Source organism: Ursus maritimus, unplaced genomic scaffold (assembly GCF_017311325.1).
Source record: "Ursus maritimus isolate PB19 unplaced genomic scaffold, ASM1731132v1 scaffold_15, whole genome shotgun sequence".
NCBI lineage: Eukaryota > Metazoa > Chordata > Mammalia > Carnivora > Ursidae > Ursus > Ursus maritimus.
This window is the reverse complement of record NW_024423897.1, coordinates 39,324,025-39,338,950: the sequence shown is the minus strand read 5'-3', so window position 1 is coordinate 39,338,950 and position 14,926 is coordinate 39,324,025. Positions and strand designations below refer to the sequence as shown.

Below are 14,926 nucleotides of genomic sequence, written 5' to 3'. Positions count from 1 at the left end.
AGTGAAAGACAAGAAAGAAGAGAGAAAAATTTCTAGATTTCTGGTCTAATGACAAGATAAATCACAATGGCATTAATACAAAGAAATTCATAGGGTGTCCCCCAAGTACCTCAAATTCAATATGCAAGGAAGAGGATAAAATCAGTTTTGCATAGGTTGAAGGTGAAGTACTTGAGGGGATGTCAAGGTGGGTATGTCCAAAAGGCAATATGAAATGTGAGTATGGAGCACAGAGCCATGTCATAGCTATAAACATCAATTTGGTGGGGAGCAGAAGACACACAGAAGGAAAATTGGTCGGTGAGACTGTATTACTCAGAAGAGAGCACCCAGAAGAAAAAAGGACCAGCGCCGTTGGGAAATCAAGAGGCAGACAAAGAAAGAACAAAAGTTATTCCTTCTACCATGCACAAAAGCAACTCTGCTAGATGATTTATGCAAGGGCAGTTCTTTCCCCATATCATTTCAACTAAAATCCCCTTCTGGGATTCTTTCTTTGAGCTCTTCTCTTACATATACCTTATTTTCTTTTGGGCTCTCATCCATACCACCAAAGCCCTTCTGAGATAGAAAAATCTGGAAAAGCAAGATCTTTTCTATTCACTTTTATTTCTCAAATAAGACTCAAAGAGAACTTGTCATTTTTCTACATATGGCAAGCTCCATTTACTGAAAGGTCAATGGTCAATCAAATAATATAAATGCCTACCATTTCTTAAAACTTGTTTGAATACTGACATTAACTCTTATTTCGTCCTACCATTAAGAAACAAAGAACCCTCCCTAAACTTCTACATTCTAACTCTACTACTTCCAGGTGCTGAATGGCTAAATCCAGGGCAGTGAGGCCACTGGAAATGGAAAGCCATCTAAAAGCAGGGGTTTTCTTGTGCTTTTGAGGACAGGATAAGATATTATGCATCTAATACATGTATCTTTATAACTTTAGTTATGTTGTCAAAGTCCTTACATCAGGTATCCTAAGTAATAGCAAATGTGCTGTATAAAAGGATAAAATGCTCCCAAATGCTCTATACTTAGCCAACAAGGCTTTCAATCCACTTCAATTCAAGAAGATCTTAAGAAAACTTGTCAGAACTAGATTGGCTGAGATTCTAACATTACCATCATTTGCATGCCCTTCTTGATGATATGCTCTCTCTAGCAAGAAAATGAATCAGATCAGTAAAGCGATTTAATAATTCTTTTTCTGGGAGGCTATTTCAAATTCAAGAGGCCTTTGATGGATCTAATCCCTATGAACTGTACAACATTCAGCTTAAAACTCGATTTATTTTATCAACATCTCTAACATAAATGATGAGGCTTATCTTCTCATTACAGAGTGAAGTTCTCAAATTTGGAGAACTTGAGTATTTATATAAAATATATGCTGAAGCCAGGAATTTTCAGTCCTATCTTTTATTTTATAACAGTAACAACTGCAATTAATTGAGTATTAGCAGCCTCTCAGTGCCAAACCTTGTGCTGACAGGCTTTAAATAAAGTTCAAAGAATCACTCCTCCAAGGTCACATAAATACTAAGAATTGGTTAAAAAAAAAAAAAAAAAAAAGAATTAGAAGACACAAACCCAGGTCTGTCCAACATCTTATCCAAAATAAGAAATGGCAACATGTATGCCAAAAACCATGACAAACACTTTTCATGTGTCGTCTCATTTATTTTTCACAAAAACCAGTAAGATTGCTACAACACCTCTATCTTACAGATGAGAAAATCAAGGATTATAGAGATTGAAATGTCAAATCATACAGCTGGTAAGTGGAATTCACTACTGCTTAAACCCTGGTCTCTCTGAAGCCACATGCTTTCCTTCTTTGATTAAGGTGATCCTAAAAGTTAAATGAGATCTATATTACTTCTAAGGAAATACGAGATAATTTTAAATATTTTTATGGTAACTAAACTATTTATATTTGCAAGCCCACTGAGGAAAAAGAGAAAGAAATGCATTATGTGGGAAGAGCTGGACTACAGGACCTCCAATGGTCTTTCCCACTCTGAGACTCTGAGGTTTGGTGTAACAAAGGATTTGAGTGCCTGAGACATTAAAAAAAAAAAAAAGAAAGAAAGAAAAAAAAGTGAAGAAACCACCAAAATTCAAAACCTCTTAGTGCCTTTTCATAAAGACTGTTAAAGAACGGTCCAATATAAAATTCTGTAGCTATGGATGTTACTAGACTTACTGTGGTGATCATTTCACACTATGTACAAATGTTGAATCTAAATTATTACACTGTATACCTGGAATTAATATGATGGTATATGTCAATTATATTTCAAAAAAAAAAGCATGGTCCAATATTATGCCCTTTTCTATATTATGGTCCACGCTGGAGGTAGAGGCAATGTGTATTATCAAACAATTTTATTTTTATATTTAGAATGTCATCCCCTTCCAAAAAAAATTCTCTAGGATAAAATATATTATGGGATAAGGAAAATTCCATTAAGACAACAATTTGTTTTAAATTAGTACCACTACTATAGAATCATGTCTACTTATAAAGAGAAAAAGAATGACAGAAAGGAACAAGGTCAGGCAAAAATTTTATTCTTTACTCTCCACTGGAACAGAATTTCAGTTTTGAGTAAAGAGCACTTAAATAACTTTTTAAACTGCGGATGTAATTTCTTATAAACAACTCAAAAAGGATTAAAGAACACTATTTTGAGGTAGATATACCACAGCTATAATTTCTTAAGTTCTCTAACAGCATTCAGACTGGGTGAAGTATAGTCTGAGCTGCCAGCAAATTCTACTCTGTGTCCAACTACAGTACAGAATAAGTAAGACAATTCCCAAGACTGTTCGCTTTGAGACAGCAAGATTTTGACTCACAGATACACAACTTCTATTTGAACCAATTACCAACAAAGCAACTTTAATACCTACATAAAAATATCACAGATGTCTATGTCAGACAAAATCTCTTAAAGAAGATGTTGTCCTGGGATTCGAAAGCAGAAAAATGTAGGAAATTAATGCCAGCTGCAGATGTCCCGAACACAGCTCTTTTTCTACTGCTCAGACACTAGATAATACCTGCTCCTTAAAACTTTCCAACTTTCTTTTGAAGGACACCCAACCCAAAATAGCTTTGACACATTATTCCACAGTTTATCCTTCTTTTTCAATCTTTCACACTCTCAAAATGTTATTCTAACACATGTTTACTTACACCATTTAATGTGGACCAAACCTGTGACTCATTAGCACAGATGTCACACCCCCACCTGACACACGCCACAGACTTCCTGCAGCTCAGGCAGAGGGACACAAAGTAAATGTTACTTACAAGTCAGAAGAAAAGAAATTTATTTTGACTTTTAGAAACAAAGAATGAAGGGAAGGAAGAGAGTATAGAAAAGGAGAAAGCCAGCCAATTAGCACATACTTACATTGGTCAGGGGGGCATGTGCAAACATAGAAAATCCTTCAAAGATATATTCATGATCATCATATTCAATCACAGTTGGCCTATCAGTCTAAAAGCAAGAAGAAACACAAAGCATGAATTTAAGAACATGATTTGCATGTACAGAAATCCATCAGAACACAAAGGTACCAAGAAGAGAAATGTATGGACTCTATAGGCTCCATGAACATTTTTAAAACTACCAGGGAGAACTTTATACAAAAGTTTAATTTTAGGTGGAATTCTCTGGCTTCAGTAATATTTACATATTAAGACCATCAAGAATGTTTATTATGGGTGTCATAAAGGGAAAAAAGGCTATATGGCTTCATTTTCTAGGAACTTGTTTTATTTCATCCCACAATACTATCAGATCTATTCTTACTGAACTGTATTCCTGAACTAACGAAAATCCTAACAAGAACAAGATAACAGCACAGTCAACTCAAAGCTCAAAGTGGAAAAAGACTCAGCATCACGACAGTCAAGACTAGCAACAGCTTGGAAGGCCCTGAAAGGCCTCAGGGTGCCAGAGGCTCAACCCCTCACTGTTCCATTCCCAGGACCTCCAAGGAGAAGCCACCCCACCACGTACGGCAACAAATCAATTCCCACATAATGTCAAAAATTTTAATTATCTGAAAATTTAATCTGTAGTTAAAACATATAAATGTTAATCTAAGCATATGGATTCTCTTCCTTATGCTATTCTCATAGACCACAATTTTTAATACTAGATGCTAAATATGGAACTAATTATCAAGATTGGTAACCTAAAAGACACTTTTTTAAAAAAGATTTTATTTATTTCAGAAAGTGAGCGAGAGAGAGAGAGCATGAGCAGGGGGAGGGGCAGAGGGAGAGGGAGAAGCAGACTCCCCGCTAAGCAGGGAGCCTGACCTGGGGTTCTATCCCAGGACCCTGATATATGTATATATATGTATATATATACACGAAGAACTGCAGGAAGGCGCTAAAGAATACCCACATGTACCTTAGTTGTTTTGCTAATATTACTGTTACTATTTCTATTTGAATAACTCTAAATAAAGCTGGTGTAAATTAAATATAATGAAAAGAACTTCTGACAAAATAATAAGGTACAGCCACTTCGGGAAACAGTTTGGTAGTTCCTCAAAATATTAAACACAGAGTTACCACACGATCCAGCAACTCCAGACCTAGGTTTATACCCAAGAGAAATAATAACATACACCCACACAGAAACTTCTACACAAACATGCACAGCCGCATTATTCATAAGAGCTTAAAAGTGGAGACTACCGAAATGTTCATCAACTTAATAAATGGATAGATATGGTATATCCACACAAGAGAATATTATTTGTCCATAAGAAGGAATAAAGTCTGGGACGCCTGGGTGGCTCAGTTGGTTAAGCATCCACTTTTGGTTCAGGTCATGATCCCAGGGTGCTGGGAGCAAGTCCTGCATTGGGCTCCCTGCTCAAGGGGAAGGCTGCCCCTCCCTCTGCCTGCTGCTCTCCCTGCTTTGTGTTCTCTTTCTCTGACAAATAAATAAATAAAATCTTTTAAAAAAAGGAATAAAGTTATATGTTACTACATGGATGAATCTTAAAAACATCATGCTGAGTGAAAGAAGCTAAAAAGATCACACCTTCTATGATCCCATTCATATGAAATATCTAGAATAGGCTAATGATGGAGACAGAAAGTATCTTAGTTGTTGAAGGCTGACGGATATGAAAGCACTGACTGCTAATGAGTACAGTGTTTCTTTTGAGCATGGATGATGACAATGTTCTAAAATCAGATTGTGGTGATAGTTTCACAATTCTATGAAAAGAATTATATCATGAAATAAACACTTTAAATGGGTGAATTTTATGGTATATGAATGATAACTTGATAAAGTTGTTTAAATATGTAATTACTAACAATCTAATTTTGAAATTGAAATCTCTCGATGATAGGAGTAATATAATTAATAACTTTGCACTGTGACAAACAAGGGAGCGTAGTGGAATAGCAGACAGTCATGTGCATTACAGTCACGTCGTCTAGGTTTAAATCCCCACTCTGTCACTTACTACCTGAACAATCTTAAGCAAGTTACTTAATCTCATTTGTAAAACATAGATTACCGCCCCATCTGTATAGTGGGGATTATAATTCTCCTTCATCGGTTTGTTGTGAAAAATAAATTAATACCTGTTAAACATTCAGAGTGGTGCCAGGTACCACAGTCAACAAATATTACATATTATTATTACTGTCATAAATACAACAGACCTTCTTGATTGGGTCACTAGAGAATATATTAGTTATTCACTGATTTTTAAGAGATAAGAAAGTGTTCTACACATTTTTCCAACTCCACAGTTCCAATGAATAGCTCCAAAAGTAATGGCTATCATGAACATAGCTACTATGAGGTACTGACAACGTAACTGAAAAAAGGTACAGAAAGTAGTATAGTGAAAGGAAGCAAAATAAGTCATTATGATAAAGGCTAATTTTATCAACATAAAAATAAAAATTTTTTTAAAGAAAATTTAAAAACAGAATCAGTATTGAGCCTATTCACACTTTAACCTATTTGTACACATCCAACCTATTTCCATTTTAAAATAAATGAAATCTGATTTTGTTAGGAACTTACCAAAAAATTTGTAGGAGGGGAGACTGTAATTCGATAGTGGAAAAGTCTGCCAGCGTTGTTGGTCATGGGACGACAGGGCTTGATAGCCTGAGGGAGGAAAACAAAAGCGAGTTTAAAAGTAAAGTAGCAGAATATTTTTATTTAAAAACAGACTGTATTTCTAGATTCACATCTGACAAAAGAGGTTTTATGTGTGCTCCTTCACAGGTTGGTAGGAAGAACAGTACCATTAACTAGATGAATAAAACAGGACCAGCTGGTTACCAGGCCTCACCCTATTTCCTCATATGCATGCAATACAAAGGGTTCAGACAACATGAAGATCTTTCTAGGTCTTAATTTCTATGACTATCTTCCTTTTATTTGTAACATAACACAATATTTCTTGACCTTTGGCTAAACTCCCAATATACTAAAAAAAAAAAAAAAAAAAAAGGAAAAATCTCAAAAGTAGTAGCAGGTTTTGATCGGGGGGAAAAAACAGTGAAAGGATCAAATATGCTCAGTAAAAAAAGAAGGAACCAGAAATGAAGGACACATGAGAGGTGGCAGAATAGAATATACATGGAGTTCAAATTGGGAAAAGGAAAACAGCAACTGATGCTTTTTTTGTTCTCCTTCCTTGGATCACCACCAGATTGATGGGGGCTTTGCTGGGGCTGACTCATAGTTCAACTGATCCCTCTGTCCAGTCCTGCTTACACATTCCTCCTCTCACAGGTGAAGTTCCCTAAGAAACATCAGACACTCAAACTTCATCTTAGCATCTGCTTCCGGAGAATGCAGTGTGTAGCTCCAGGAATGATCCAAGAAACCAGGAGATAAGATAGGATTTTGGAGCTGAAATCACTTATCACCCACTGACAATGAGGACCCCATCATGGTGGTAGGTGGAGTCCCTGGCACCAGATGGCAGACCAATTGAAAAACTTTCAAAGATGGTGAATCGGGAGGGTGTACCAGTGGAAGCAGGCGCAGTGTACCAGGTATTTAAGACTATGAGAGAATGTGTGCTATCAGGATGACGGGATAGATGACTGTTGCTAAGCACCACTGATGTTCTAACATGTCCCTCAAACTTTAGTGTGCCTTGAAATCACTGGAGGGCTTGCTAAATCTCAGACTGCTTGCTCCCCACCCCCAGGGTTTCTGATTCAGCAGATGAAGCAGTCTGAGAACCTGCATTTCTAACGAGTTCCCAGATGAAGCTGATACCTGGAGAACCACTGCTCCACAGAAATGTAACAGGAGAGGCAGAGGAAAGGCAAATGGAAGCCAGACGAAATGCTAGAGACACACAGAGAAGCTGTCCCCTGCATTGCCAAGACCAAACCCAGGGTCAGAGATGTGTGGACCTTAGAGACAATTAACGGCCAACCAGCGTAGATCTGTTATGCCAAGGGACGAGACTTGGAAATCTGAGATGAAGACATACAGGTTTTAACTCCCCAGACGCCTCGAAACCTTCCATCTCCTCAGAGGTGGCCCAACCCTGTCTATTAAGAGCAATCACTCACCTGTGTCTGAAGGCAATGGAAGACCCTGCAAGGCAACACTGCCTCCCCACAATCAGTCTCCCCTCCTGGTCAACAGACCTATAATTAGGGTCACTTCACAGCATAACCCAGCTGGGGAGGTGCTGCGAGAAGAAATTATATCCCAAAGGAACTGTAAGAACTAGCCAGCACGTGCCAGCAGCAGGAATCTGCACAAGACTGGATGCTCAGAGTGCTTGACCAAAAGGCCCAGACCACAGAAGTGGTTAGAGACGAGTTCATTGACTTGAGAGCATTCAGGATTCAGGGACACCACATGCCAGGGACTCCCTGCCAGGATGTCTCCTAAAAGCATGAAAAAGCAACAGCCCACGATGAGTGTAGTTAAAATACCAAAATTGCCATGACAGAAAAGAAGTAATTCAGAGTCAGGAAGTGGGCACATTAGAATGGATATAATATCTGTGACTGAAAAATATACCAGATTATCATATTCCATGGGAAGGCCCAGAGGACATGCCAAAGGCCATCTACTAGGGGCCAAAAGGAATATGTTGGGGAAGGGACACCAGCCTCACTAGGAAGATCAGTGGTGGCCTCCTCTGCAGGCCAGGGCTGACTGTAAGAGAGGCGGTCACAGAGCACAGCTTGCTGACAGCAGTGGGGGTGACAGGACTCTGAAACAAGGGAGGCAAGATGGTGGGACTAATTATTAGAAGCCAGGTCTCACAGTATCATCATAACCAGCAAGATCAAAGTGGCAACTAAAGGCGTCTAGCCCACAAAAAGTCATGGAAGTAGTTCATAGGACACAGTATCCTTAGGTAAAATAACTGAGTAGCTGACAAGAGTAATACTTAGTTTTTACCAACAGAAGAAATCAAGAATGGTTAACCAAGCAGCTGGAGGTAGGTTGCTCCAATAAACAGTCATGATCCCTTTCCCAGTTCCAGACCTACAGTAGGAAGGGCCCTACACCACTGCAAGCAAAAATGGTCATGACAACCCTGTCCTCCCCCAAAGAGGCCTATGGCCATTTACCCAAAAAACTGTGCATTGGGGAAAGGGGAACGGAGAGTGTTCAAGCAGTATTGGACACAGCATCTGAATCAGCATTGATACTCGGAGGAGACTGCATACATCACCTCGGTACACATTAGAGTTGGTGATACAAAGTCAAGGTAAAAAAAAAAAGGAATCCCAGTCAAGGTATGGTTTACAGTAGGTCCCGAGTCCACAGATCTGCCCAGTGGGCATTTCCCCTGGTCTCCGAATTGACAAAATTGCTAGATGGCACCACCCCACATTGGATCCTTATTCTGTGGGATAAGAGCCATCACAATGGAAAAGGTCAAGCAGAAGCCACTGAAATTACCACCACCCCCGACACAGGCATCAAAACCAGGATCGCTCTGGGGATGATGGTGTAGATCAGTGCCATCCTTAAGGATCCAAAAGACCCAGGAGTGACAGTCTTTATCATATCTTTAATTCACCAATCTGGCTTCCGGAAAAAAAAAAAAAAAAAAAAAACAGATCCTGCAGGATAACTACAGACTACCACAAGCTGAACCAAGCACTAGCTTTGACTGCCCCAGCTGTGCCAGATGCTACAGTTTAGAGCAGATTAATATGACCTCGGGTTCAGAGTGAACAGCAACTGATTCGCTGAATGTATTCTTTTCAATCCCAAACAGAATGAGGATAAAGAAATGGTTCACATTCTATGTTCATTCACATAGAAAAGACAACATTTACAGTTTTGCTGCCAGGCTGTATTAACTCTGCCACTCACTGTCCCAACAGTCCAAGGAGCTCTCGACCTTCTGGACATACTGCAGGACATTATCATGCTCCACTGAATCTGTGACATGATGTTTATCAAACTAAAAGCCTTGGCAAAGCATGCATGCTCCAGAGGGTGAGAGAGACACCTACAAAGATTCAGGGGCCTACCACAGCCACACCATTTTTAAGAGCCAGGGATCTGAGTGCCAAGACATGAGTCCACAATAAAACACAAATCACTGATTCTTCCACCTCCTACAATGAAGAAGAAAGCACAACACCAGGCGGGCCTCTTTGGGAGGCAGTATAATCCCCACCTAGGAACACTGTTTCAGCCCGTTCCTAGAGTGACGCAGAAGGCTGCAAGCTGTGAGTGTGGTTCCAGTGAGAAAGGCTGCAGCGGTTCCAAGCTGTAGTGCGAGCAGCCCTGCGGTAGGGGCCACGTTATTCAGCAAATCCTACACTGTTGGTAGGAAAAGATGCTGAGGGGAGTCTGTGGCCACACTGGGAGAATCACCATGCTATCTGGTGTTCTGGAGCAAAGCCATGCCATCTATAATGAAGAATTATATGCCTCTGAAAAACCACCAGTGTGCTACCTGGGAGACATGGAAGGCACAGCCAAGGGACAGAAACAGGCATGTGGCTGAACTGCCCATCACAAGCCGGGTTCTGTCAGTCTCATCCAGGCAAAAGTCTGGAAGGGACCAGCAACAATCCACCATAAGATGGAGGTCTGTACATCCAGAATCAGGCACACATAGGAGCAGCAGGCCCGAACAAGCTGCAGGAGCAGGTGGCCCACCATTGTCGCACCAGCACCCTCCCTCAGCTGACGACCAAGGATGGAAGGATGAAAGCAGAGGGAAAAGCCCAAGCTTGGTTTGCAAATGAGTCAGTCAGGGATGGGGGAGCAAGCCAAAGACGGACTGTGCTGCAGCCTCCTTCAGGGAGGAATCTGAAAGACAGTGATGAGGGAAAGTCTTTCCAGTGAGCAGAGTCTCAGGCAATGTACCTGGTCATCCGCTTTGTGTGGAAAGAGAAGTAGCCTGAGGTTAGAATATAGATGGACTCATGGCAGAAGCAAGTGGCCATGCCAGCTGGTCAGAGGCCTAGAAGGAAAAAGATTGGAAGATCAGGGATAAGAATGTCTTGGGGTAGGGGAGCCTGGCTGGCTCAGTTGGTGGAGCATGTGACTCTCAATCTCGGGGTTGTGAGTTTGACCCCCACAGTGGGTGTAGAGATTACTTAACAATTTTTTAAAAATTAAAAAAAAAAAAGGTCTTGGGGTAGACGTGTGGGTGAACAAGTGGGAGTGAAAGGGATAATCTCTGTATCACATGTGGGTGTATGATGGAGAGCACACACCATGGAGGAGATACTAACCATCTCATTGACAAAATGAGTCAGCCAGATGGGGTCAGACAGCCTCAATCATCAGCTACCCAGAGCTGACAGTCTGGGCACATGAATGACGTGGCCACAGCAGCACAGACGGAGGCTTCACATGAGCCCAAAAGCATGGACCTGACTTACCAAGGCTTAGCTAACTGCCAATACTGAACATCCAACAGGTCATCTAAAATGAGCAATGATGGACCCCCAAAATGGCACCATTCCTTGAGGAGACCAACCTGCCAGTATGTAGTTGGCTACATAGGACCCATCCATCTTGAAAAGGGCCAGAAGTTTGCTCTCACAGGAATTAACATGTACTTCCACCAGTCCTCGGCCAGCACAGCCATCCACCCAGATCTTCCTTCAAGGAAGGGCCTACTGCCCAGTCATGGAGAAAGCAGACAGCCTATAGCCACCAACTCCTTCAGGGTCAGCCTCTGCTAGAGAGCCCCCTTCCCCAAGATCATGCCCTTCCCAGGGCAGCCCACTCTGGGGACAGAGGGCAAAGAGGCTGTGAAGGTTACGCCAGCCTGATGCAAGACAATTCTAACAATTCCGGCTTTATGAGACCCATCACAGGGGGTCCCTCTGCTCAATCCTGCCTCTACTCTCTTCTTGCCTAATCCCTATGAAACATCTCGTACCGCAAACTCTACTGCAGCACCTGCTTTCAGAGAGCCCCACCCGAGGCACAGGTGTGGACACTCACAAGGTGCAGATCCTCTCGCACAGTTCCTTGCTACACTTGCCCACACTCAAAGACAACTGAGGTAAAAGCAAGGAAGTGGTTAAAAATATCCATCACTGGGGCGCCTGGGTGGCACAACGGTTAAGCGTCTGCCTTCGGCTCAGGGCGTGATCCCGGCGTTATGGGATCGAGCCCCACATCAGGCTCCTCCACTATGAGCCTGCTTCTTCCTCTCCCACTCCCCCTGCTTGTGTTCCCTCTCTCGCTGGCTGTCTCTATCTCTGTCAAATAAATAAATAAAATCTTTAAAAAAAAAAAAAATATCCATCACTGCCTCAGAGTCTCTCTTCTCATTATTGTTATGGTCTCAAACAAATCTTACAGAGAAATTGAGGATTTACACATACTATGTTTAAACAATGTGCTGGATCTATTAAGTGATAATCTGGGATTAATAACATAAAAATAAAAGATGGCAGGGGGAAAATGAAGGAAAATAATTGAAAGGGAGCCGTTACGTATAACTCTATGATATAAAGTATTCAGCTCATTCAGTCAAACATATTTGGAGCGTCCCTGATGAACCAGGGGATGGGGTACACAGGCAGAACAGTCCATGGGCCACTCACAGTTCAGGGGGGACCACAAACTAACCAAGACAACAGCATACCCTTATATACCTGTATACCCCTAAGGAAAGAAAACATATACCTTACAGCAGCTTAGTAAGATCATTTTTCCAAGGTCATTCATAACCATTTATAATAAAAGCATGAAAAAAAATTACCATGTGTACAGTTTTAAGATATTTAAAATAGCAATAACAACAAAATTCCCTTAAATACACCCTGCCTGTTTTAAACAATGAATCTTTCAAAACTTTTTGAAGTTTCCTTTATAACATTCCCCACTCCACCTCCCAAAACCTAAGTACTCTTCTTCTCCAATTATCAGTAACGGAGACTATTAGGGAAGATAAAAAGACTATTTCGATGGTATTATTTCATTTACGGGAAAAGAACAGCAACGGCATCTGTCTACTTCTGGCTTCTCAGCACTTACAAATATAATAACCCAAATGAGTTACCTCTTCTCCGGGATAAATGCTGTGCCTGATTCCTGTGCGTCTCGCTTTGGCGCTGCATTTGCAGAGTGGCCCATCATTCATCTGTCAGAAACAGAATGTAATTCTTTTTTATTGGAGGGAAAATCCACACCATGCACAATGAGGCCTCGGAAACTGTGTGGGTTTTAATGTCATGAGTATGGGAACTCTGAAGAGGCTGTCACGGTTAGAAGATTAAACGGATGTTCCAAAACCAATAAAGCTGCAGACTGTCTATATTGTCTGATAAAGGGAAACCTTATGACAACACTGGATTCCCGAGTTATTTGTGCAGCCAAGCAGAAAATATCAATGTCAGTGCACTGCTTGCCCCCGTCTTCCCTTACCACATTTCAGTGTTTCTCCCGTTTCTTATTTCAGGAAAAATGACTCTTTCACAAAAGAAAAGCATATTTTATATCCTGAAGGAACACAGAGAATTCTTTGAAGGTGACCTGCAGATTAAATGTTTCCAAAAGAGAAACCTAAAGGTATCTAAAGCAGAGGGGGAAAAAAATGCTACTAGAAACTGAGAAACTCAATGCTAATCAGATGAGTCAATGTCTGTTTTTTCACCTGAATTCGTTTTACTGCCATGAACTCCACCCACGTGATAAAATTAGTGAATAATTCCTGAATGCCTCATGGATAGAAAGATGACTGCTAAGCATTAGGGGGGAAGGAGGGTGACAAATAACTCAGGGTCCATGTATTCAAAAAATATTTACTCTAGACAAAAGAAATAACATACATACGATTTACTTAGTAATTTAAAGAAGAAGGGAAAGAGTCCATGTGGCGATACCACACCACTAGCTTTAAAGAAACAAAATGTGAAGGGCAGAACAGGACAGGAAAAGATGGCAATTCTACATGAGGCACCACATGAGAAAAAAAGGGAAGGAAGAAAGCCTACGTTATGCCCCAGGGACATGAGAACCATCTAAACAGAATGGATCATTTATGAAAGCAAGAAGACCAAAGCAGTACAACTGAGGTCAAAATCATAAAGGCCCTTAAGAGCCAGTTTCATGAGTTTATTCAATACAAATGGTAATACTGAATCAAAACAGAGAGCAGAGCATCAATTCGGAGAATGGAGAAGTGGAGGTCCATTTCTCGCTTTCTTTGTATTTATTAAAAATATAAGTGTAGGTATACGACACATATTATAACACATAACACACGTTTCCTTAAAGTTCTAGGGATTTGTAACTCACATCCAATGAAAATGTCTCCATAAAACTTCAGAAAGAAATATTAAGGTGAAAAATGAACTTTCTTTATCCTTTTGGGAAATCTAAAGCTTCAGGTGGCACAGCAGAGAAAGAACATCGCTACCTAAAAAAATTCCATTAAGATATTATCCAAAGTAAAAACAAAACAAAACAAAACAAAAGAAAGATATTATCCAAAGTAACACCTAGCAAAACGAGTTGTGATGGGCTTCACTCAAAAGTCACAACACACTCCTAATGCTGGTCAGTGGAGAAATCGCTTCGTGCTCACTGATTTCCAGAGAAGCACACAGACATCCTAGATTCCTGCCTTTTACCAGGGTCTCAGCCACAGTGCAGATTGGCCCTTTACAAGGATCAACTATACAAAGGACACAAACCAAACACAGTAAACAGAAGGGTGGGACTACATAGAAGGCCTTTGTAAATCTACAATAAAAATAAGAACGTAAAGGGGCGCCTGAGTGGCTTAGTCGGTTAAGTGTCTGCCTTCAGCTCAGGTCATGATCCCAGGGTCCTGGGATCGAGCCCCACATCAGATTCCCTGCTCAGCAGGGAGCCTGCTTCTCCCCCTCTCTCCGTCCCTCTCCCAGCTCGTTCCCTCTCTCTCAAATTAAGAAAGGAAGGAAGAATGGAAGGAAGGAAGAAAGGAAGGAAGGAAGGACGGACAAATGTATAGAAACCAAGGGATAGGCTTCTTGATAGAACAACAGAGTGTTAAGAAGACCACATATGGGGAAAAGGGTACAACAACTAATGGACACAGTATTTCTTTCAGGGGAAACAAAAATGCTCTAAAATTAAATTGTGATGATCGTTGTTAAATCTTGTAACTACACTAAAAAATAATTGAATTGTACACTTTGAAGTGTGTAAATTGCATAGTATGTGAATTACTTAGTGAATTACTCACTAAAGCTATTTAAAGAGATCATGTGCATGGTTATTAACAAAGTAAGTTTCAAAATGCTTCACAATTTTTAAACATTTCCACCCAACTCCAAGAGAGCAAAAAGCACTACAAAATACATTTCTGTCAGGCATTCCACCTACATTAATTCTAAAGAAAAAAACCATTCAGATAGCTGTCATCTACCAAGAATCAGAAGAGCATTCAAATTAATACAGAA

At 40.5% G+C, this 14,926-nt stretch overlaps 1 protein-coding gene across 4 annotated transcripts in view; it reads right to left on the bottom strand.

The window, feature by feature from the left end:
• Positions 1-14,926, bottom strand: part of DROSHA (drosha ribonuclease III) — a 116,965-nt gene that overhangs the window by 80,640 nt on the left and 21,399 nt on the right. For all 4 annotated transcript variants that reach the window (XM_008692675.2, XM_040630522.1, XM_040630521.1 and 1 more), the window contains 3 exons: positions 12,541-12,621; positions 6,084-6,170; positions 3,426-3,512 (listed from right to left, as the gene is read on the bottom strand). In XM_008692675.2, coding sequence (XP_008690897.2) covers positions 3,426-3,512; positions 6,084-6,170; positions 12,541-12,621 — 255 coding nt within the window. The remainder of the gene's footprint in view (positions 1-3,425; positions 3,513-6,083; positions 6,171-12,540; positions 12,622-14,926) is intronic.